Consider the following 25,862-nt stretch of genomic DNA (forward strand, 5'->3'; position numbering starts at 1 on the left):
TTTTAAAATCATACATCTCCGTCAGTAAAGGATTTGTAAACATATGTGACACTTATTTATTTGTAAATTATATGACTATACTCCGGATCAGACCGTTGTGATCTGTAGGGTTTTCATTAACTGATTTTTGGTAGTAGATTGCCAGGCCTTTCTTCCTAGTCCATCTTAGTCTGTAAGCTCCATAGAAACCTGTTCAGCACCACAGCAACACACAAGCCTCCACTGACAGACAGGTGGTGGCTGCCCATGAGGTGCACTGGCCAGTAATCAAAGCAGGGTCTCCCACATGGAAGGCCAGAATTCCACTGCTGAACCACACTGCCTCATATAAAGTCATTTTTTTCCTGTTGCCATCGAGTCGATTCTGATGCATGATGATCCCATATAACATAGTAGAACTGCTCCATAGGGTTTTCTTGGCTGTAATCTTTACAAAAGCAGATCGCCAAGCCTTTCTTCTGTGGTGCCCCTGGGTGCAAAAGCAGCAGGGAAAGAAGGGAGAGTCCTTCCAAGTATGGCCTCTCAAGGATGTACCGAGGCCCCACTGGGGGTGCCCTTCTCATGAACACGGTGTCTGCACCCGAACCCTGTGGGGTCCAGAGAACTCAGTGCCTGGCAATCTCCAGGCAACCTCACTTGGCCCCAGCCCATCCTATTCTCTTCTCCCTTACACCTGGATCTTTTTTTTTAATTGCTTTTATGAAAAACCCTTGTCACTACAAAGAAAACAGCCTCTCAGTCAAGACCAGTTTGATCAGTCAACCACAGCAACACATATCAAAGGAGAGGGCAAATGGAGGTGAGATGCTGTCTGGAATACAGAATAGATACTACAGTCTCATCTTTTCTCCTTCCAAAGATTTAGGAGAATCCTTGGCCCAGGCCATCACTTTTACGTGGCGTCCTCAGGAGTCCAGGCCAAATTATGTGAGGTCTGTTCTGGGGCAGAGAATATGTCCAGCTGTACCAGACCCACGAAGCTCTACCTGGCCCAGCATTCTGCTGTTAATGAAGACCTCAGAGACTCAGCCAGGCTGTTCTCCCTGATGTCAATCTCAAATATTAAACATATCCAACCTTCTCTTCAGAGCTACGCGTGATTCACGAGTATGCGTGGACCCTCTGGGACCCATTTACAGCTCCTGCTTCTCTCCCCTTCAAGGGGTAAAGAGTTCCCTGGGTGTATTATGGTGATCTATTTCCCAAAACCAGCCAATAAAAACCTGTGGAGTACCACGGAACGGTCTGCCACTGATCATGAAGATGGCGCAGGACTGGGCAGCGTTTTGTTCTGCTGTGCGTGGGGTCGCCATGACTTGGGGGCCAACTCCATAGCAGCTAACCACAACATCATTATGGCTATATGAAATAGAACAATTTTTTTTGCACCAAACTTCTCATTTGAGATCAAGGGGACTCCGAGGCATCGATTTCCAAATTTGATTTATAATCCCAAATTAAGTTTCTACAATTACGATATTTTAGATTTTAATCTTGGCCCCTTCTAGCCTTTGTAGCTTCAGCCTTAGGGGACCCCACTTTGCAGTATGTCTCTGTCACGGTATCCTCCTGCCATGACTTCTGTTTCTGAAGTCCCATTGGGTGTGAATGTTCACCATCATAGATAAGAACTCCTAACAGGCATTCCCAACAGGTTTGGTCCATAAAGTCTTTTTAGGAAATAAAACAGAGGAACTTCTAGTCCCAAAGCCTGACTGGCTTCATCCAGAAGGTCAAGACAGAACTTGCTGGAGAGCCTCAGGTCAGTCCTGCTTTACTTTGAGTTCTTTGACAGGTGGCTTCAGGAACCTCCAGTCCCAGCACTACAGGTGTGAGTGTTAAGCGTTAGCCTGGGGGATTATGAGAGTGCTTCTCTGGGAACACAAGAGGTGAGATTAGAGTTGCCTTCATTCCCCTCTTCCAACAAATATTTGCTAAGCAGCCACTATGTGTAAAATCCAAAAACCAAACCAGTTGCCGTCAAGTTGATTCCGACTGATGGCGACCCCATGTATGTCAGAGTAGATCTGTGCTCCATAGGGTTTGCAGTGACTGGTGTCTCCAAAATAGATCACCAGGCCTTCTTCTGAGGCACCTTTGGGTGGATCTGAACCACCAATCTTTCAGTTAGCCACCAAGCATTCAACCGTTTGCACCACCCAGGGACTCTACTATGCGCAAGAGTAAAAGCTGACCATCCTGCCCTTTCTACTATTGCCTTTGAGTCGATTCTAACTCTTAGCGACCCTATAGGACAGAGCAGAACTGCCCCATAGGCTTCCAAGGAGCATCTCGTGGATTCGAACTGTCACCTCTTGGTTAGCAGCCATAGCTCTTAACCACTGTGCCACCAGGCCATCCTGCAGGGGGAATAAGACATGACCACAACTACGACATCAGTTTTTCTGGACCAAACAGTCAAGATCAGCCTTTGGTTAGTTAATTGAAAAAGTAGACCAGAGAGGAGATACCAAAATCACGCTGTGGGTTTAGAGAAGGAAAATACCACACTTGGACTCAGATGACGGAAGTTTCCAACGAAAGATGCAGTCTGAGCTAGGTCTCCAAGGAGGTACGGTGCCCCAGTCACAGGAGCAGGACCCCTAGGGTCCTGACTAAAGGGTAGTCCAGGCCCTCCTTAGCGACCCTGTGTGGCCAGTTCCCTCCCCTAAAATGGAATAGCCCAGCCACTCACTTTATTGGAAACATGGCATTGAATTCAGCTCTGACAACCTGCTTGCCAAGTCAGCAGACATTCATTTATTCCAGATAATCAGTGGATATTTAGGGATGTCCACTAGTGTCTCCTGTGCCAGGAGCCCCGGGGAGCCCAGTGCCACCTGCAGTAGATCACAGCTGGAAGTTTATATAAAATGGAAGATGTCTGGTGAGATACGATGTATAAACCGCTGTTACATAGTTATAGAATAAATGCTACGAAAAGAAAGAAAGAAGAAATTACTTCCAGTCGGGGAAGGAAAGGGTTAGAGCAGGCACTGCGGAGGAGGCAGCATCTGAGATGTGAACGTGCAGAGAGGGGAAGGACAGGTGCCTCAGGTGGAGGCATCAGCAGGATAACGGCAAACAGGCTGGGAGGTAAGAAGTGCACACTAGAAACATCCCACACTTTAGTTCAGCTGCTGCAAACATCCTTACCTTTAGAGAAGGTTGAAGCTTTACTCCTGTGTTGCAGTTTTGTGTCTACCTCTGAGCCTGTGCGGTGTGTCCCACCTTGTAGGGAGATGGTTACAGGGACAGTGTTCGATAAACACAGGGCGGGGAATTAGTGTCACTCCCCCTGCACTGGCTGGCCTGCAGTGTCCCTGCCTTGCCTGTGCGGCCCTGGCCAGGCCCATCCCCACTCCTGACCCGCTCTCTCCCTGCAGGACTCATTCAGACTCCCTGGACATTGGCAGAGTCACACTATGGAGTCTGCTGTTTCCATTGGATGCTTTCATCCAGCCCCATGACCAGGACTTCACTGCACTGTCCATCCCTGAGAGCCACCCCAGCCCCACTCCAGCATGGATGCCTCTGGCCACGGGAGGTGGGATTTCAACAGATAGAGAAACCTGGGCTGAAGAGGGAAGCTGGACACAGCAGCAAGAACAAATGTGAGGAGGCGGAAGGCAGAAGGGCTCAGGGATCAGAGGGAAGCTCTCTCTGAAGTACTGGGCATATGGATGGCCCTTACCGCCAAAGAGGTGAGAATGCAGGGCAGACTGCCAGCAGGAGGGGAAGGAGAAACACCAGCTGCAAATGGGGAGGAGACCACCTCATGCTTTCAGTAGATACTTCTTGAGCACCTGTCCCGCACTGTTCTAGGCAAACACAGAATCAAGCTGCGTGGAAGCCCTCAGGGGTGGGAAGCTTAAGGTGACTAACGGCCTCACTTCCAAATGCAGAACAGCAGCAGTACTGTGCCTCACCTGGGCAAAGCCTTTCACTCTGAGCCAAGTCTATCCAACTGTCACTTGCTTCTGCCCCTTGGAGGCTATCGGCTATCCACTAGAAAGTTCTTGTTTGCAAAGCTGGAACCATTTCTAGACTGGGTGAAAGAAGATTCTGGACATCCAGAGACAGGGACAAGTTTACAACCATCGCCTCCAATCTCCGGGAGCTTCCCTGTTCCCCAAAAGAAGTCTTGCCTTCTGTCTTAGTTTCTTACTGCTGCTATAACAGAAATACCACAAGTGGGTGGCTCTAATGAACAGAAATGTATTTTCTCACAGTTTAGGAGGCTAGAAGTCTGAATTCAGGGTGCCAGCTCTAGGGGAAGGTTCTCTCTGTCCATCTGAAGGAGAATCCTTATCTCAGCTTCTCTATCATTCTCTTCAGCATTCCTTGGAGAGCTCCAGGTGGCATCTAATCATGCTTGTGTCTAATCTGTGTCTAATCTGTATACTGTGTCTAATCTGCTCTTTTTATATCTCCAGAGTGGTTAGGTTTAAGACACACCCTACACTGTATGATCTCATTAACATAACACAGAAAACCCTATTCCCAAATGGGATTACATCCATAGGTGTGTTGTTGTGTGCCTTCAAATAGAGTCCAAAAAATAGCAATGCTATAGGACAGAGTAGAGCTGCCCCATAGTGTTTACTAAACTGTAATCTTCATTAGAGCAGATCACCAGTTGTTTTCTCCTGTGGAGATGCTGATGGGTTGGACCTTTCAGTTAGCAGCCAAGCGTTTAACCATCGTACCAGGGCTCCTTCCCACAGATGGAGGGGTTAGGATTTAAAACACATTTTAGGGGGACACAATTCAATCCATAACACCTTCCTTGCAAAGAAAAATCTGTAGGGATGTGTGTGTGTGTGTGGTGTGTACCAGGCTTTCACACAGATAGGTGTAAACACAAGTGAAATAAGAACTTACCTATTTTGTTAGCATTTTACCATCCTGCTCCCAGGGACAAAAAAAAAAAAAAAAAAAAACCCCAAACTCATTGCCATTGAGTTGATAGGGTTTCCAAGACTATAAATCTTTACCAAGGCCGACTGCCACATCTTCCGCCCACAGGATGGCTGGTGGGTTTGAACCAACAACTTTTCAATTTAACCACCAGGGCTTTCAGGGACAGGCAGGCAGAAAACCAAAGCCATAATTTTGCAGACTGTTTTCCAGGAAATTCTTTTGTTCCTACGTCTATACCCAGAGACTCACTGCCATCGAATCTATTCCGAGTCATAGTGACCCTACAGGACAAAGTAAAATGGCCTCATAGGGTTTCCAAGGAGTGGCTGGTGGATTCGAACTGCCGACATTTTGGAAAGCAGCCGAACACTTAACCACTGTGCCACCAGGGCTCTGTTCCTATGTCTAGCACCTGATAATTATCAGTTAAGACTATTGGCAACCTCTAGGCCCCTGCCCCCTAAAACTCTCCTCATCTGTCAAGAGCAGGGCCAGTAGCACAAGGCTTCTATGCAGTTTCCAAAATGATGCTGTGCTGGGCCCCAGGTATGTTTCTGGAAGGCAGAGTTGCCATAGCAATCCCAGCTAATGAATAGGTATGTAAATGAGGAAAGAACCTATTCATCTTTTGCCAGTTGTTCTAAGTGCTTGTCCTTTCTGAGGCTTGAGGGAGTGAGGGATGGGGAGTTAGAAAAGCATATGTTTAGTAAGATTCTGGTTCAAAGTTTGTTTGCAAAGCTCACCATGAGAAATGATTATATTTGGTGATCTCCTCAGTTTTATCTGCAGCTACTTTGGGAAGAGAACTGGGATTAAACAAAACACATGGAGCGGGCCACCTACACTTGTGGCCTGTATGGAAAACTGCAGCAAACATTTATATCACAAGTGGTGAGCCCAAATGTTGGTCCACTTAAGTAGCTATCATAAGTAAAGCCTAAGAGACACCCAGCGTCTAAATCAGACTAGCAGTGTCTGATTTATGCTCCCCTGATTCCTAATTAAAGTACCCAAGAAAATCCATAAACAAAAACTGGCAACAGTTTTAGCGAGGCCAAGAGAAAACCTGAGTCCAGATTCATGGACTATGTAGCAATTATGTCGTGCTGGGGATGGACTGGGAAGCACCGCCTGTCCTCAGAGTAAGAGTAGGCACGGCTCTGGGATGCAAGGGCTGCCGTGACCAAAGGAAACTGCCACACCCTTCCTGCACAGCAAATGACCTGGTCCTGCAGGAATCACGGGCTATATAATTTTGGGAGACTTTGGGCAATTCAGTTTCTCCGCGCTTCCATTTTTTTTTCATGTGGAAAAGGAGAACAATAAAAGAACCTACTTCATAAAGTTGTTGCCAGGATTAAATGAAATAATATAGATAAAATGAGTGTTTCCCCCACCCTAGAATATAAGCTCCCTACGGGCAGGGATTTTGTTTCTTTATTTGTCCGTTGTTTCATTCATGGATCAATGCCTAGTACCTAGAATAGTGCCTGGGACAAAGCAGGTGCTCAATAAATGTGTGTGGAATGAATGACTTGGTTGTTAATTCTGAATGTGGGGTGGAGAGGGTGTGAGGAGGATAAGAGGAAGAGTCAGTGGGGTGCCACTCTGTGGGGTACTGGGCACACAAGGAAAGATGTCAGTGCAGGCGTGAGGAAGTGCCTGCTGAACAGGGTATGATGGGAGGTGTAGGTTTCCACACAGGCACTGGAGTAGGGAGGCACCATCCACATTTTTTGCTCTGATTTGGAAAGAGAATTGGGCAGAAGTAACTGAAGCAGGAGAGAAGCCCACTCAAACCAGCAAAACCTCTCTGGATGAATTCTGACTAGTCTGGTGTTAGATGAGGGCTGCCATCTGTCAGGGGAGGCTTGCATGTTTCTGTGTGCTGAACAGGTTTCAGTGGAGCTTCTAGTCTAAGACAGACTAGGAAGAAAGGCCTGGTGATCTGCTTCCAAAGATCAGTCAATGAAAACCCTATGGAGCACGAGTATTCACCCCATTGTGCATGGGGTTACCATGAGTCAGGGGCCGACTGGGAAGCAGCAACAACAACAATATTACCTACACACCACCCCATTCTTTGCTTGGATCTGGAAGGGGACTTGCCTGAACTCCTGCAACCGCCTCTGTTAGAGCCTGGTCCTACCTGACCCTCAGTCAACCCTGGGAGAGCTGGCTCTGCATCTACTAGGGAAAGAGAGAGGCTTGTGAAAAGAGGTGCAGTTCAAAACACCACCACCAGTTGGCAAAGGATTCAGCAACCGCCCGTCACCAAAAGAGATTTACCAAAGAACGTTTGGAAGGCACCCAGTTTATGTCCATAGCAACAGTGAGAAGGTAAGAAGATATCACAGCAACCAAATTAGAAAAGTGACAAGAAAGTTGCACAGAGATGAAAAAGCATTGCTGCAGAAACAAAAACTGTCGATCAGCAGACCAGCTGTTGAAAATTTTTCAGTATGAAAATTTTTCAGTATGAAGTAGAAAATACATATGAGACATACAGGAGCTAGGGGAAAAGTCAAAGAAAGGACAGCTATGAGAGAAAAATGTGGAGACCACAGCCCAGGATGTAACCTGCATATAAGGCAAGAAAGAGAGACTGAAATGTATCGAGCAAAAGGCAAACTAAGGAACTTTTCGTTCTGTTACACACAAGGTCGATACGGGTCAGAACCAACTTGACGACACCTAACAACGACAACAGCAAAAGATGAAATGAAAGAGAGGTGGAAGAAATGTTGTCTAGGGAAAAGAACTCCATCTAAAAATTGAGAGTGGGAATCATATTCCAAGAAACCATAACAACGACAACAATGGCAATAATCCTAACACCAACCACCATAACAATTCAACAGCCCAGAACCAGAAAAGGACTAGTGAAATTTTCAAACTTCATAGATAGTGATTACATTAAAAAAAAAAAAAAAAAAAGTTATTCACACACAAAAAAAGGTAGATTGGTCAAGAATGTCTTCAAAATACTAACAACCAAAAACAATGGAGCAACAACCATAGAACTTTAAAAGAAAAAAGCTGTGATCCAAGAATTCTGTACCTAATCGAGCTGTCATTGACAATAATCAGAAAATTCATAGCTGAGGTGACTTCCTAAAAAAAAAATGATATTTTGGAAAGTTTAGGCCGTATGTTAATCAAAAATAAGAAACAGACAATGAGTTAAATATGACTGCACAGCAACGAGTGTGAGCACTGAAGCCAATTAAACGTACAGCAATGTGTCAAAATCAGTGTTTCAAATATGGTCCCCAAACTGATAAGATTCTTTAAAATAGAAAATAATGAGAAATATTTAAAAAAAAGAGGGGGGAGGCATATTGATAAGAACCATATATTAAAATTAACAAAGAATGGAAACATGGAAGCATTAAATCCTCCATCTTCCATAAGAGTATTAATTTCTAACTGATGTTGGGAGTTAGAGATAAGTTCACAAAAACTTTATGATCATTACTAGAAAAATTGAAAGCAAGATATCTGACATTCAAACAACGAAGAAGATGATATAAAAAAAGCACTGTCATCAATAAAGAAATGAAATAATAAGTACCAGTGAAAACCAGCATAAAAAAAATAGCAGCATTAAGATCTAATGTTAAGTGTTCTGAAATAAATATAAACAGATTCATCTCACCAACCAAAAAGGCTCTCAGAATAATTAAAAAGGAAAATATAATTACATACATTACATAAAAATATCACACCACGAAACGAAATAACCCAGAAAGGGTCGAAGGGCAGCCCACTGTATTTCTGGAAGAAGAATCTGAATAATTGTGAGAGGCACCAGTGACTATCATTGTTGTTGTTAGCTGCCGTCAAGTCGATTCTGACTCGTGGCGATCCATGTGTGCAGAGAAGAACTGCTCCATAGGGTTTTCAAGGCTGAGAACCTTCAGAAGCTGATTATCAGGCCCATTCAAGGTGCCCCTGGGTGGATTTGAACCGCAAACCTTTCAGCTAGTAGACAAGGCTTAACCATTTGCACAACCCGGAGACTCCCTAAAGGCTACCATGCATAGCAATAAATGTTAGGCAAACACAAGCAAAAAGGTTATGTGGCAAAAATCAACATAAATCAAAAGTGTAACTCAAAAAGAGTTTATACAAGAACATTTACATTGGTAGAAGGTAAAATCCATTATAAGGACAGAAAATAAAATAAAAATTGTTAGAAGTAAACCAAGGAAGCAACATAACAGCAGTGGGAGACTTTGGTTAATACACCTTGGATAAAATAACCAAAAATAGGGAAGGAGAGAACATAGGCAGTATGAAGATAACTGACATTCATGTATAAAAGCCTTATACCATAGAGACAATACTTTTCATTAAAGCTCATCTCCTTCTTGGTTACAAAGAAAATCGACCAAATGGTAGGTCATATTTATATTCCACAGTGCAATGAAAATAGAAAATTGAAATGAATATCAAAGGAAATAAAAAATACAATAAAATATTGTAAAGAAAATAATGAAATGATTAAATCTACCCACCAAAATTTAGGAGCTATTACTAAAGCTCTTCTTGGTGGCAAATTTCTAGCAATAGTTGCCGTAATTATTAAACAATGAAGACTTAAAATGAAATTAAATAGTTAATCTGTTGAAGTAGCTAGAAATGGCAGCAAGTAAGCAAAACAAAAACAAAAACAAAAGCAAACAAAAAGTACACTATACAATTACAACCAAGGGACACAAAGAATGAAAATGATCCATTATCACTGGTCCATTTGGGCCAGGATTGTAAACTCAAAAGCCTGTGGGGGCCAAGACAATCCATCAAAAGGGGAGCAGGCAAGTGTAAGACAACAATGAATGACCCAGCAATTCCTCTCCTAGGTGCATACCCAAAAGAATTGAAAGCAGGAACACAAACAGAAACCTGTACACCAATGCCCACTGCAGCACTATTCACAATAACCAAAAGGTGGAAATAGCCTGAATGTCCATCAACAGACGAATGGATAAACAAAATGGGGTATACCCATACAATGGAATATTACTCAGCCATACAGAGAAATGAAGTCCTGATACATGTTACGACATGGACGAACCTTGAAAACATTATACTGAGTGAAATAAGTCAGTCACAAAAAGGACAAACACTGTATGATTTCACTTATATTTAATCTCTAGGATAGGCAAGTGTATAAAGACTAAAGTTTATTAGTGGTTACCAGGAGCTGGGGGGAGGGAGGGGGAAAGGAGGACTCAGTGCTTAAGGGACATTGACCTTCTATCATGGGTGATGAGGAAATTTGGATACAGACAATGGTAATGGGTGAACAAGATATAAACATAATTAATGTCATTGAATTGTACACATGAAGAATGTTGAAAAGGCAAATGATCTGTTGTTGCATGTATATTTATTACAATAATAATTTAAAAAAATAATGGTAGCGACTGTGGTGTTTGTCCTGTCCTTGACCAGCTTCACTAAATTATTGTTATGAAGGAATGCAGCTCTAGTTTTGCCAAATTCTCCAATATTTTAAAAGGAGAGAGAAATGCAGATTTTTAATGTGAGATTTTGTGCTTCATAAATTGACATGTGGGCCAAATAAAACATGTCTAGGAGCTGTATTGGGGCTGGCAGGTTGCAAGTATGCAACTTCTGATTTAGACTACTTGCTCCAGCTTGAATCAATTTCAACAACATATTTTTTTCAGAAAACTCTCCATTGCATGTAGATTTTCAAATGTATTAACATAAAGTTATATCACATTCTTTTTTCAAAAGTTCCGTATCTTCTTTCTCATTCCTAGTTTATTTTAGTGGTAACTCTCTTTAATTCTTATTTAACTATACTCTGCTTATCAGGATTTTTTTTTTTTTTTTCAAATATTCAGGTCTTGGATTTGTTCATTAAATTGAAAGTTTTTTGTTTTTAATTTTTGAATTTCCAAGTGGATGGGATTCTTATTCAAATGTTTGCTATTAATTTCTTATTTACTGCATTGTGATCATAGAATGTGCCTCTATTTGTCCTTTGGAATTTAATTAGGTTGTCTTTGTGGCCTCATATATAGCCACATTTTTGATAATGTTCCAGAATCACTTGAAAAGAAGGATATTCTCTTTTCAATGGTAATAAGTTTATATCACACACACACACATTCTATGCTATTCAAATTCTTTTGCTTAGTTTTGTCTGCTTGATCAATCTGCAAGGAATATGTAGAATCTCTCATAATCATGGTTTTGCCCCCATTCATAGTATTCATGTCCTGAGACAAAGATTTTGCAATAAATGTAACATTCTAATCAAAAAGAAAAAGTCTAAACTTCTTGAGTCATCATTAATGTTTGTTATGTATTGAATTGTGTTCCCCTCCCACCAAAATATGTGTTGGAATCCTACCCCAATACCTATGGATGTAATCCTGTTTGAAAATAAGGTTTCTTGTTATGTTAATGAGGCTATATCAGTGCAAGGTGTGTCCTAAACCTAATCACTTCTGAGTTTTTTATAGAGTAAATTAGACACGGACATGAAAACACCTCTGTGAGGGAGCAGATGCCACATGAGGATCATCTACAAGCCAAGGGATCCAGGAACGTTCGGGACTACCTACAAGGAAGGAATCGACACGGCTGACACCCTGATTTGGACTGGTAGCCTGTAGAACTTCAAGAAAATCAGTCTGTTCTTCAATTCACCACGTGTGGTATTTTTGTTACGGCAGCACTAGAAAACTAAGACAGTGTTGGTCACCAAATATTTCCAGGTCAATCCCTCTAGCCATGGGGTTGAATTGTACTTCCCTTTGAAAGCAGGCACAGCCATGCAGCCTCCCTCTGCCAAGACTCCTGAGTAAGTATGGCATAGAGATCAATCTTAGCCAACCTACAATGGACATGGAGCAAGAGTGAGAACTTTTGTTTTGTGGTTTTAAACCACTGAGATTCGGGAGAATTACTTACTACTGCAGCATATCCTAGCTTACACTAACTGAAACAGATTCCAAAAGAAAAACAGGCAACCTACAAACAGAAAAGATGGATAATTAATAAACATGAAAAATACCTCATCTCACTTGTAAGTTTAAAACAAAATAAGTTTCATTTTTCACTAATTGTATTAGTGTAATTTTTGAAATGGTAATACTCAATACTTGTCAGAGTGTTCTGACATGGGCACTCTCATATATTCTTTTTGGTAACCTGTCCTAAGAGAAATGTTATTTATGTATCAAGAATTTTAACATGCTCTTATCCATTCAATGGAAGAAAGGCCTGGTGATCTGCTTTCATAAAGATTGTTGTTGTTGGGTGCCGTCAAGTCGGTTCCAACTCATAGCAACTCTATAGGACAGAGTAGAACTGCCCCAAAGGTTTCTAAGGAGCAGCTGGTGGATTTGAACTGCTGACTTTTTGATTAGCAGCTGAGCTCTTAACTACTATGCCACCAGGGCTCCTTCATAAAGATTACAGTCAAGAAAACCCTATGGAGCAGTTCTACTCTGTAACTAAGACGTGGGGTTGCCATGAGTCAGAATCCACTCGAAGGCAACAGGTTTTTTTTTTTTTTAAGTTTTTTGTTTTTATCTTTGATATAGTAATCTTATTTCAAAGAATCTAGCATGGTTTCTGTTTTCCAGATGACATAGTACTTGGTACCAGGAAGGAAACAAACTTCATAAGTGGGGTTTTGAGATTGGCTTACTTATCTCTGAACTTAAACGCGGTTGACTCCCTTGCCAATGGAAAACAGGATACTGGTATCTATGGCATGCATTGGCACCATGATTAATTACATGTCACCTGTCGTTTCTTGAAGGAGCCCTGCTGATGCAATGGTTAAAGCGCTCGGCTGCTACCTGAAAAGTCAGCGGTTCCAACCCACCAGCCACTCTATGGGAGAAAGATGTGGCAGCCTGCTTCCATAAAGATTTACAGCCTTGGAAACCCTATGGGGCAGTTCTACTCTGTCCTATAGGGTCACTACAAGTTGGGATTGACATGACTGACGGCAGTGCATTTTGGGTTTGGGTGGTTTCTTCGGATAAAGTGCTCATTGAAAGCAAGGCTTTACTGAAACAAGACTTATACCTCACACCATGCACAAGAACTAACTCAAAATGAATCAAAGACTTAAATATAAAATCGAAAATGATAAAGATCATGGAAGAAAAAATAGGGACAACACTAGGAGCCCTAATACATGGCATAAACACAATACGAACCATAAGCAACAATGCACAAGCACCAGAAGAGAGACCAGATAACTGGGAGCTCCTAAAAATCAAGCACTTATGCTCATCAAAAGACTTCACCAAAAGAGTCAAAACACAGCCTACAGACTGGGAAAAAATTTTTGGCTACGACAAATCCGATCAGCGACTACTCTCTAAAATCTACAAGATACTGCAAAACCTCGACAACAAAAAGACAAATAACCCAATTAAAAAACGGGCAAAGGATATGAACAGGCCCTTTGCGAAAGAAGACATTCAGGCGGCTAACAGACACATGAAGAAATGCTCACGATCATTAGCCATTGGAGAAATGCAAATCAAAACTACAATGAGATGTCATCTCACCCCAACAAGGCTAGTATTAATCCAAAAAACACAAAGTAATAAATGTTGGAGAGGTTGTGGACAGACTGGAACACTTATACACTGTTGGTGGGAATGTAAAATGGTACAACTGCTTTAGAAATCGATTTGGCACTTCCTTAAAAAGCTAGAAATAGAAGTACCATACGATCCAGCTATCCCACTCCTTGGACTATATCCTAGAGAAGTAAGAGCTGTCACACAAATAGATAAATGCACACCCATGTTCACTGCAGCACTGTTCACAATACCAAAAAATTGGAAACAACCTAGGTGCCTGTCTTAGTCATCTAGTGCTGCTATAACAGAAACACCACAAGTAGATGGTTTTAATGAAGAGAAGTTTATTTTCTTACAGTTAAAGTACGCTAAAAGTCCTAATTCAGGGCATCAGCTCCAGGGGAAGCCTTTTTCTCTCTGTTGGCCTTCTCTTCAGTGTTCCCCTGGACTAGGAGCTTCTCTGCGCAGGGATCCCAGTCCAAAGGACGCGCTCTGCTCCTGGCACTGCTTTCTTGATGGTATGAGGTCCCCCTGTCTCACTGCTCACCTCTGTCTTTTATATCTCAAGACATTGCCTCAGGATACAATCCAATCTTGTAGACTGAGTCCTGCCTTACTAACAAAACTGCCGCCCATCCTCCCTCATTAACAGCATAGAGGCAGGATTTACAACATATAGGAAAACCACACAATACCAGGAATCATGGCCTGGCCAAATTGATACACACATTTTTGGGGGGACATAATTCAATCCTTGACAGTGCCCATCAACGGATGAATGGATAAACAAATTATGGTATATCCACACAATGGAATACTGTGCAATGATGAAGCAGTGAAACATCTTATAACATGGAGGAAGCTGGAGGTCATCATGCTGAGTGAATTTAGTCAGTCACAGAAGGACAAATATTGCATAAGACCACTATTATAAGAACTCAAGAAAAGGTTTAAACACAGAAGAAAACATTCTTTGATGGTTACGAGGGCGGGGAGGGAGGGGGAGGGTTATTTACTAACTAGGTAGTAGACAAGAATTATCTTAGGTGAAGGGAAGAACAGCACACACTACAGGGGAAGTCAGCACAACTGGACTAAAGCAAAGCTAAGAAGTTTCCTGAATACAATCAAACACTTTGAGGGACAGAGTAGCGGGGGTAGGGGTCTGGGGACCATGCTTTTAGGGGACATCTAGGTCAACTGGCATAACAAAGCTTATTAAGAAAATGTTCTGCATCCTACTTTGGTGAGTAGTGTCTGGGGTCTTAAAAGTTTGCAAGTAGCCATCTAAGATGCATCAACTGGTCCCAACCACCTGGAGTAAAGGGGAATGAAGAACACCAAAGACACAAGGAAAGTATTAGCCCAAGAGACAGAAAGGGCCACATAAACCAGAGACTTCATCAGCCTGAGACCAGAAGAACTAGATGGTGCTCGGCTACCACCAATGGAGAATCGATGGAGCAGGAGAAAGGTGGTGTGCAGAACTCAAATTCCAGTAAAAAGACCAGACTTAATGGTCTGACTGAGACTGGAGGAACCCCAGAGAGCATGACCCCTGGATTCTCTATCAGCCCAGAACTAAAACAATTTCTGAGGCCAACTCTTCAGACAGGGATTGGACTGAACTGTGGGACATAAAGTGATATTCGTGAGGACTGTGCCTCTTAGCTCAAGTAGATACAAGAGACTAAATGGGCAGCTTCTGTCCAGAGGTGAGATGGGAAGGCAGAGAGGGTTAGGAGCTGGTTGAATGGACATGAGGAATCAGGGGTGGAAAGGAGGAGTGTGCTGTCACAGTATGGTGACAGCAGTTAGAGTCACATAACAATGTATGTATAAATTTTTGTATAGGAAAAATGTAAAAAAAAGAAAAAGAAAGCAAGGCTTTAGAAGATCCCTCCTAAACCTGACCTTTATGGTAGCAATTATGACTGCAAGGACTCTGGGGTAGGATGTCTGCTTCTGATGACCTTTACAGAAAAAACAAGCTCAGAGCTTCAAACTGTCACCTTGAATCACAGAGAACTAGAGTCCTTCTACAAAACCAAAACTTGTTGCGTCGAGTCGGTTCCGACTCTTATCAACCCCATGTGTTACAGAGTAGAACTCTTCTGCGTGGCCCTAAAATAACCACCTGTTTCCTGTAACTGCAGGAACGATTCCTATATTTAATTGTATGGTTTTTAGAATTGTAAATAGAAATCACAGCCTCATCAATTCTTATCAGCTCTCCTGTATGAAATTTAGACATTGGTTAGAAAGAGTAGAACCCTGAAACTTTGAATAGGAACATCTGAGTGAAGTTATATGAAGCTGAGAAGAATGAATCCCTTTGTCTCCCTGGTATACTTTCTGCTCTCTCCCTGATGTTGGGCAAGATCAGCTTGAAGACCATGAAGATCTGTAATAAACACATTGCTACACCTAGCCCCTCTTGCAGGACAGTGCCTCTGCCTTCAAGGTCTACTCCCACCATGTCTCATTGCCTCTAAACCCCTAACTAGAATCAGATCAGCATATACCAGGAAGACAAATTCAAGTTTGATATGTGAAAAAGAAGCTATTCTCCAACCCATAACCCAAGGCGATCGAGTCAACTCCAACTTATAGCGACCCTATAAGACAGAGTAGAACTGCCCTATAGGGTTTCCAAGGAGTAGCTGGTGGATTCAAACTGACTACCTTTTGGCTAGCAGCCTGAGCTCTTAACCACTGTGCCACCAGGGCTCTTATTCTCCAGTAGATTTGCTAATTTATATCAGTATAACCTTGGGGGATAGGTGTAGCAACGAATCCTTGGGTTTCAGACCAGGAAAGACAGTATATAATACATGATGAAGCTGCTCTTCTTCAAATGGATGCACATAGCATAAATTCTGTTTTCAATATATTGGCTTGAGTAGCTGGGAGAGGTTCTAATAGTTTGTTTGGTCATTGACTGAAACTTGGATTCAACATGGCCAACTGTCAATAAGATTGAGATGGTAGGTCTTTTCTGGTATAACGTAGAGGAAAGAACTGTTGAATGAATGTTATGGATTGAACTATGTCCTCCCCAAAATATGTATTGAAGTCCTGGCCTCTATACCTGCAGATGTGATCATGTTTGGAGATAGGGGTTTCTTTTGTTACGTTAATGAGGTCATAAGAGAGAAGGGTGGGTCCTAAACCTAGTCATTTTTGAGTTACAAAAAAAGCAGATTAGACACAGAGGCATGCACGCACAGGGGAAGAGAGACGCCATGAGAGGATCATCTACAAGCCCAGGGTTAGGGGCAGATTATCCAACAAGCAAGATAAGCACAAGCAAGCCCAAGCATACCTTGCCTACTGGGTCATCCGCCCCATCAGGGATTGCAACTTTGAAAAGAGGCTTTGATTCTGCAGGAAGGTGCTATGGGGCTGGGAGAGAGATAGATGCCAGCCACACTTAGAAGCAGAATCTTTGATGTGGTGAAAAAATGTGGAATTGTTCACTACAGATGATGTGGTAAGTAAGGTAAGCACTATGTTAACCTTGCCTATTGGATAATCCACCCCTGCCCAGGACTACCTACAAGGAATAGACATCAGCCTCCTGAACTGTGGGGAAATAAGTTTCTGTTCTTTAGAACCATCCACTTGTGGTATTTTTGTTACAGCAGCACTGGGAAAATAAGACGTCTTCTTTCCAGGCATCTATCTCGTACTCAGTCCTTCACAGGTCATTGACTGAAGCACATACAAGTACTCCGCAAGCTTGAAGATTTCTCTCCAGGCCAAAGATTTTGTTTTTAAACCAAAGGTCCCCAAATCATGCCAATGGGCAGGTTGCTGCACTATAACCAGACAAGCTTGGGCTCCACCCCCGGAGACTCTGACTCCGTATGTGTGTTCTTCTAACGAGCTCCCATGTGTTTCTAGTGCACGTCAGGTGTGCGAACCTCTGCTGTAGGCTAAAAAAAACCCACTGCTTTCACTTCTCACCAGGTGGATCCATCTCAGGTAGTCTGTGGGTGAGCAATTTCCCTCACGCACAGGAGAGAATTGTGTATTCTGTCTCACAGAACTGCAGTGTTGGCAAGGAATATTGAATATACCATGGACTGCCAAAAGAACAAACAAATCAGTCTTAAAAGAAATACAACCAGAATGTTCCTTAGAAGCAAGGATGGAGAGACTTGGACTTATATTGGACACGTCATCGGGAAAGACCATTTGCTAAAAAAGGACGTTGTATTTGGTAAAGCGGAGGGTCGGCAAAAAGGAGGGAAACCCTTGGTGAGATGGACTGACACAAAGCCGCAATGATGGACTCAAACATACCAGTGACTGTAAAGACGGCACAGGACCGGGTACTGTTTCATTCTGTTATACATGAGGTTGCCATGAGTCAAAGCTGACTCAGCAGAAACTCAACAACATCTCACAAAATAGACCTGATGCAAGTTCCAAACCATCCAAATTGGAACCCAGACACACCGGAATGTGAAGTGGAAGTGAGTACAGACCTTTCCTGTCTTCCAAGAGATCACAAATGAAAACAGGAAAGTCGTATTAATATGACTAATAAGCGAAGGATCGGATACACGGACTAACAATGGGGCATTGCTAACTATCTCTCATGGGACTCTAGCCATAATTTTGTTCTTACCAGGTGAGTTGTTTGTCTCATGAACAGTAAGAGAATTTTTCCAACCATAAAAAGAAGCAAGTGTACCCATAATGGACACTAGATAAATCCTTTCTGAGTTGAACTAGACAGAATCAAATTCACCTCCAGGCAGAAAACTACTAATCTGTTGAGAAAAAATAACCAATCTCAGAAGTTAAAATTTGGTGGAACATCATGAGATTCCTCATGTCTGGGGAATAGAAGGAAAATGGAGAACGAAGTTAGCATTTGTTTCAAGGAGGGACTTGTGTTCTTTAAGCTCAGGAGGGTGGGGCAGCTTAGAGGAGGAGACTGCATTAGGACATGGGAGCAGAGCCCATGCACAGCCATGGGCTGCTGAGAATGTCTCCTGGTTTGATCATTTCAGGAAACTATTTGCAAAGCCAGCTGCATTCGTTGAAGATGACCACAGTGTCATGGTTGATTAAACCACTGAAAATGCAGACAGCCGTCAACAATATCCCCTGGGTCCTGAAGATACCCAATCTTTCCTCCCCAGTGAATGATGCAGGAAGCTCTGAGGGGCCCCAGCAGCTGAGTCGGGGGCAGGGGGGCTTGGTGTCAGAGGCCATAGTTACATTTAAGCAGTCTTTCTCAACCTGGTTCTAGAGAACTAAGCCTTGGAGGTGATTATTTGAGTGACTATTTCACCATATCTTCCGAGGATGACCCGTAACTAGGATTATGATGCATAGCAGAGAAGTTGAGTCATGACTTGGATGGACGCCTCAGGGCACCAGGGTTGAAATGACCTGAGGAACCTGGAAGAGAAGGGCTGCAGGCTTCCAGGGTCTGGGCTGAGGAGATATTTGGGAAAAGCATCCAGGAAGATGAGTCCTGGCAGCAAAGGTGCAAGGGAAAAGCTACCTTAGCTGCAGAGGCTGATGGAAAAGAAATGAAATAGTGAACACAAGGATTAAAAAAACAACAACAACCAGTTGTTATCAAGCCGATTCTGACTCAGGGTGACCCCATGCGTGCAGAGTAAAACTGTGCTCCAGAGGGTTTCCATGGTTGTGACCTTTCAGAAGCAGACTGCCAGGCCTATCTTCCAAGGAGCTTCTGGGTGGGTTCAAACCACCAACCTTTCGGTTAGTAGCCAGCTCGTGTGCTCCAGCTGAGGACTCCTGTGAGCATGAAGAAGAGGTGGAAGTAAGAGAAAGTTCCAAGGAAGAACTTTTGCAGTAATGAGTTGAAGAGGAAGCCGTGCACATTGGGCAGGAGTTCTGGTTCTTTGTATTTAACTGCATGTAACCACGTAACACACACACACAGAGTCAGTTCCAGCACTGAGGGCAAATTGGCCTTAGGCCAGGAGAGCAATTCCGGACCCCACTGCCTGTCTTCCATTCTGTCCTCTGGAAGACAAGGTCCACACACATGCAGGGATTGTCTGGCTCCTGTGGAGTGCGGGTACAGGAAATCCAGGCGAGCGCCCTAATCCAGGCAGGTTACTATTACATGTGCAGTCAGCAGTGCAGCCCACTCCAAGGAGCCCCTAATGAAAGCCTCATGTGCCGACCTGGCTTGCACAGACACATTCAGGCTAATTCTAGCTGAACCTTGGGCAGAAGGGATGACCTCACCATTGGGCAAACCGCCGAGAGCCCAGGAAGAAGAGCTGTGTGTGGACCAGGATTGCTTCTAATAAGCCCGGCGGGAGGGCCGGAGCCCTACCCCTCCTGTGGCCCCCAGGTACCATGGTCTGTTGGCCAGGAGACCAGGTCTTCGTAGAGCTAAGACTTCTAAGCCCTGCTCCAAACACTCTTGTTTTTGTTGGCATCATCCCCGTAAAAATTTCTGCCTCTCCACATGTTTCGCCCCAAAGAGAAACTTAATTAGGTAGGGCCAGATCTCTATAGAGGATCCCCAGTTACAGAAGCTAGCAAGGAAGGATATAATTAGAATCTGATTTTTTTTTTTTTTTCTTTTTAACAGAACAGCTCAAAAGGCCCCATCAAGAGGCCACCAGAGTGCCATTGCCTGAGCTCAGAAAAATGTCCAATCCATCCAGACCCAGAACCTGGTACCCTGGGAACTTCACGTACCAGCATCTTCACAGAAACCAACCTCAGAGGGGGAAGTTTTCAATGACCTCTTTGCACACTTTCAATAACTGCAGGGAAGCAATTCTTTTTGCTTCCGCTGCTGCATTATTTTCTTATGTTCTACATACTGTAAATATTTTGTAGGCAACAAAATGAAACTTCAAGGAAGCCGCACTTCACAAAGAAATCAATGTGTTTTACCCAATGGGTTGGGGAACATTGGGGTTCAGTGGCAGAATTCTCACTTTTCATACCGGAGACCCAGGTTCGAGTCCCGGCCAATACACCTCATGCACAGCCACAACCCATCTGTCATTGGAGGCTTGCGTGTTGCTATGATGCTGAATAGGTTTCAGTGGAGCTTCCAGACTAAGATGGACCAGGAAGAAAGGCCTGGTGGTCTGCTTCCAAAGAACCAGCCAATGAAAGCCCCATGGATCGCAACGGTCCAATCGACAACTGATCATGGGGATGGTGCAGGACTAGGCAGCGTTTTGTTCTGTTATGCATGGGGTCACCATGAGTGGGGGCCAACTCCATGGCAGCTCACAACAACGACAACTTGATGGCTTACCACTGATACAGCTGAATCTTTGGGGCTTTGTTAAAGGAACACTAACAGAAATTCTCTACAAGATGTGCTTGTAAGGGCTGCCTTCAGCACTGGTAACTGAGTTTGATAAGCTGCAGATAAACTGGTGAAATCTGAAATCTCTGAAAGTGCATCCACAGAGGGAGCTTTTACCTGAGTCCTGGTGTGCACTTTCAGCAATGTTACCATGCGATTGCCCAGGAGACTCCAAGCTCCCATGGAATAGGGGCAGATTTGCAATAATATGCCCATGTCCAGTGAATGAATATGCAAAGAATGAGGATAGACTTTGATGAAAATCCCTAAATCTCATAGGTCCAACTCTCCCCACAAAGTCGCTGTTGTTAGCTGCTGTCAAGTCGGCCCCCGACTCATGGCAACCTAAAGCACAATGGAGCGAAACCCTGCCTGGTCCTGCTTCATCCCCATGATCAGTTGCAGATTGGACTATTATGATCCACAGGGTTTTCACTGGATGATTTTCAGAAGTAGATTGCCAGGCCTTTCTTCCTGGTTCATCTCAGTCTGGAAGTTCTGCCGAAACCTGCGTGACACTCTGGCAACACGCAAGCCTCCACTGACAGATGGGTAGTGGCCGTGCATGAAGTGCACTGGCCTGGAATTGAACCTGGTTCTCCTGCATGGAAGGCCAGAATTCTGCCACTGAACTACTAATACGTTACACCTGCCCACAACGGCCTCTGCTCTTTCTTATTGCATATTTTCTAATTCCACTTGCTTTTAGTCCATTTGACTAAGTTTTATTATAGGAATTGTGGGAGGAGATCAAAAGCACAAAAACTTCTTAATTCCATATTAAGATTTTTATTGTTTTAAGGAAGAGACTCTCTTTTTAAATATGTATGTCTGAAATGATGATGGAAGTCAACAGAAGAGATAGTTTGCTACAGAATGTGTGTTTTGCTGCAGCTTTTCAGAAGCACCTCTAAAATACAAAGCAAGGTCAAGTCGGGTCGCAATGGCTTGGTGAGCCACGATCAATCAGAGTTGTAATGACAAGGCTGGGACTGCGCATAACACTCAATACCCCTGACAGAACATCCTCTTGTGGATGAGAAAATAACTGTCTACAGATGCACTTGGTTTCTGGCGCTGGGGTTCACTCGCCACACTGTCACCCTTCTTACCATCCTTCCAACAGGTCCAGCAAGACAACAGAAGAGAGTCGCATTCTCCAAATGAGCCTGCAGGCTGAGCAAACATCTCCCACCATCATCTTTGTCTGTTCCTTCAAAGAGACTTTCCAGCTCCACCTCCTGGTTCATTTTACTTGGTCTATACTTTATGCTCAACTGGTTTGGGACGGACCCTGAGGGTTTTAGAGCAGGAAAGAGCCTTTAGCATTATCTAATGCAGAAGTTTCTCAGAACATGTTAAAAGCAGCGAAACCCTTTTCCCCAATGAGGCAGTACGTAGAAATTCAGTATATACAACACAAAAAAAAGGAGCTGTTACACCCATACGATGGAGTCCCTGGGTGGCAAATGGCAAAGCATTCAGCAGCTAATCTAATGGTTGGAGGTTCAGGTCCACCCAGAGGTGCCTCTGAAGAAAGGCTTGGCAATCTATTTACAAAAAAATCAGTCATTAAAAACCTCATGGAAAGCAATTCTACTCTGACACACATGGGCTCGCCACGAGTCAGAATCGACTCAAAGGCAACTAATATATCCATACAATGGAATATTATTTGGCAATAAAAAGAAATGAAGTACTGATACATGCTACAACATGGGTGAACTTTGAAAACATTATGCTGAGTGAAAGAAGCCAGTCATAAAGGAGCACATATTGTGTGATTCCATTTACATGAAATGTCCAGAAAAGGCAAATCTATAGAGAAAACAAGTGGTTGGCTAGGGCTGGAGGGGAAGAGTCGGATGTGACAACTAAGAGTTCAGGGTTTCTTTCAAGGATGATGAGAATGCTCTAAAATTATGGGAATGGTCACACAAATCTCTAAATATACTAAAAGCCACTGAATTATACACTTTAAATGGGTGAACTGTGTGATATGTGAATTCCATCTCAATAAGCTGTTTTAAAAAAGAAGACAAAGGAGCTGCATTGGCTGGGAAAAGACAGGAGGCTGGGGCTCCACCAGCCAGGCCCCCTTCTCCACCCCACCCTCTGCAGCAGCTCCAGAACCATCGGTGCAGTCCCCTTGAGTGCCATGGAATGCTCTTTGCAAACCCTCCTCTAGTCGGAGTCTCCATCCCTTGAGAATAACCGAGACTTGAACCCACGTCTTTTGACTCAAAGCGAAAGTCTCCTTGCTGAGTCAGGGGCTTGTCTCAGGAGCAGCCGCCGCCCCAGTCTTACCGTCCATGTCCAGGCGCTGCATGATGATGGCCAGCTCCACCTCACTCGGCATGTACCCCAGCGAGCGCATGGCCATGCCCAGCTCCTGCTTGGAGATGAAGCCATTCCCATCTCGGTCCAGAACCCGAAAGGCCTCACGGATTTCTACAAGAGGGAAGCAGAGAAAGTCCAAAGGTCACGTGGCTTGGCTTACTGCACCGACATGATTGGTGACTGTCTACTTATAGGTGTCCATGGCTGGTGCAAATAGTCAACACGCTCACCTGCTAACAGAAAGGTTGGAGATTCGAGTCCATCCAGAGGTGCCTCAGCAGAAAATCCTGGTGATCTACTTCAAAAAATCAGCCACTGAAAACCCTATGCAGCACAGTTCTACTCGGACACACACAGAGTCGCCATGAGTTGGACTCAACGGGACGGCACTGGTTCTTGGTTGGTCTACTACCGATGGCTCCTAACTGCTTTACAAATAGTAGGTGTTACAGCCCTTGGTCAGGTAAAAACAAAACCAAAACCAGCTGCCACCCGGTCGATTCCAACTTGGGGCAACCCTATGTGTTTCACAGTAGAACTGTGCTCCATAGAGTTTTCACTGGCTGCTTTATTAGGAAGGAGATTACCAGGCCTTTCTTCCACAGCACCTCTGGGTGGATTCAAACTGTCAACCTCTTGGTCAGTAGCCCCGTGCTTAACCATCTGCGCCACCCAGGGACTCCTTAATCAGATAAAAAAGAAGCCGGAAGAGAAAGAAAAGAAAGGAGAAAAAAGGGAAAGGAAGGAAAGAGTAGGGCCAGGTAGGGAAGGGAAAGGAAGAAGAAAAGAGCAAATGAAAGAGAAACCGCTTTAGAAGGAGGAGGTAACTGGCCGTGAGTATCTTTAAACACGGTGGTAGACACACAGTTAGGCATCGGTCTCAGCAGAAAATAGCTTTAACCAAGGATCTTTTCTGATCAAGGTTGAGGATGAGGTTTCAGCTGTGAGAAGAAAACAGCCCCTTAACTTTGGCCATTTGGAGCGAACAAGAATGAGATTCCCCTTTGCAGAATTCTCTTTCAGCCCCCTGCTGCTGTCGGAGCTGCCGTCCTCAGCCCCACAGGAGGATCGGCGCTAAGTATCCTGCTGATTCTATTTCAAAAAGTCCTATAATTTACAGTTGTTTTATGGCTATAAACAACCTCAGATCAATAAGAGTGTCAGAAAAGCCCATGCGGCATCTTTAATCACTCTCTCTCGGGTTGCGGAAAACAACTTTGCTACCAGAAAGATCCATTTTGCTCAGCAGGTGTTCTCCCGCCCTTTTTCCCCAAACCAGAGTGGCCGGGAACTCCATCCAGAGCCACGACCTCCAGAGCTCATGTGCTTGTTAGCCCTGGCCTGACTGGGGATTTCCTACCCGTCACACCCCTGAGAGGCAAGGCATGGGAAGCTGGAGACCACGGTCTGGAGATGGGAGACTTGCACTCCTATCTAAGCACCAGACCTAGACCAGCGTTGACTTTTCACCAATAAACCCTGCTCAGCACAAGCCCAGCCGTGGCAGCTGCCAACATGCAGCCTGCCATTCAACAAGTACCCCCTATGTTACCTGAGGAGCACAGTATTAAGCAACACAGAGAAAGGAAAAATGAGGCACCGGGCATATAGTTCTCCAAAGCCCTAGCTTTGAATCAGGAAGGCAAGATACACACAGGAAACTTTTGATAACTCTTCAAACTAATAATACAAGACACTCGGCCCCAACCCATTGCCTATTCTTATTTCTTATTTCCTCTCTAAGTGTTTGACTAAACTTGTGGCAAATACCTCCAACTACACAGCATTTTCCAAACAGGCTCTATGCTTTCCTCTGTGTACTAGTTTCCTGTGGCTGCCACACCAAATTACCACAAACTAGGGGTGAGGGGTTGAGGGGCTTAAAACAGCAGAACCTTATTCTCTCACAGTTCTGGAAGCCAGAAGCCCAGAATGAGTATCACCGTATCGCAGTAGTTAAGCGCTTGGCTGCTAACCAAAAGGTCAGCAGTTCGAATCCATTAGCCGCTTCTACTCTGTCCTATAGGGCCACTATGAGCCAGAATCGGCTCGATGGCAACAGGTCGGGGCCCAAATCAAAGCGTCTGCAGGGCCATACACCCTCTGGAGGCTCTGGGGGGATCCATTTCTTGCCTGTTCCAGCTTCTGGTGGCTGCTGGCACTCCTTCGCTGGAGGCCACACCACTGCAATCTCTGCTTCCACCTCTCCTGTCCGCTTATAAAGACCCTTGTGATTGCACTTACGGCTCCCTCAGATAATTCAGAATAATCTCCCCCTCTCAAGCTCCTTAATCACGTCTTCAAAGGCCCCTTTTCCAAGGTAACATTTACAGGTTCCAGGGATCAGGACTTGACATCTTTGGGAGCCATTATTCAGCCTAGGGAGCAGTGGTGGTTCAGTGGTAGAATTCCTGCCTTCCATGCAGGAGATCAGGGTTCGATTCCTGGCCAATGCAGATCATGCACAGCCACTACCTGCTTGTCACTGGAGGCTTGTGGGATGCTATGATGCTGAACGGGTTTCAGAGGAGCTTCCAGACTAAGACAGACTAGGAAGAAAGGCCTGGCAATCTACTGCTGATAATCAGCCAGTGAAAACCCTATGGATCACGATGGTTTGATTCTGTTGTACATGGGCTCTCCTCGAGTTGGGGACCGACTCAGTGGCAGTTAAC

The 25,862-nt window shown here is 44.1% G+C and overlaps 1 protein-coding gene across 2 annotated transcripts in view; it reads right to left on the reverse strand.

Moving 5' to 3' along the window:
- CALN1 (calneuron 1) overlaps positions 1-25,862 on the reverse strand; it is a 581,567-nt gene that overhangs the window by 285,917 nt on the left and 269,788 nt on the right. For both annotated transcript variants that reach the window (XM_004380775.2, XM_023735306.1), the window contains exon 3: positions 23,155-23,298. In XM_004380775.2, the coding sequence (XP_004380832.1) occupies positions 23,155-23,298 (144 nt within the window). The remainder of the gene's footprint in view (positions 1-23,154; positions 23,299-25,862) is intronic.

This window comes from Trichechus manatus, unplaced genomic scaffold (assembly GCF_000243295.1).
Source record: "Trichechus manatus latirostris isolate Lorelei unplaced genomic scaffold, TriManLat1.0 scaffold00077, whole genome shotgun sequence".
NCBI classification, from domain to species: Eukaryota; Metazoa; Chordata; class Mammalia; order Sirenia; family Trichechidae; genus Trichechus; species Trichechus manatus.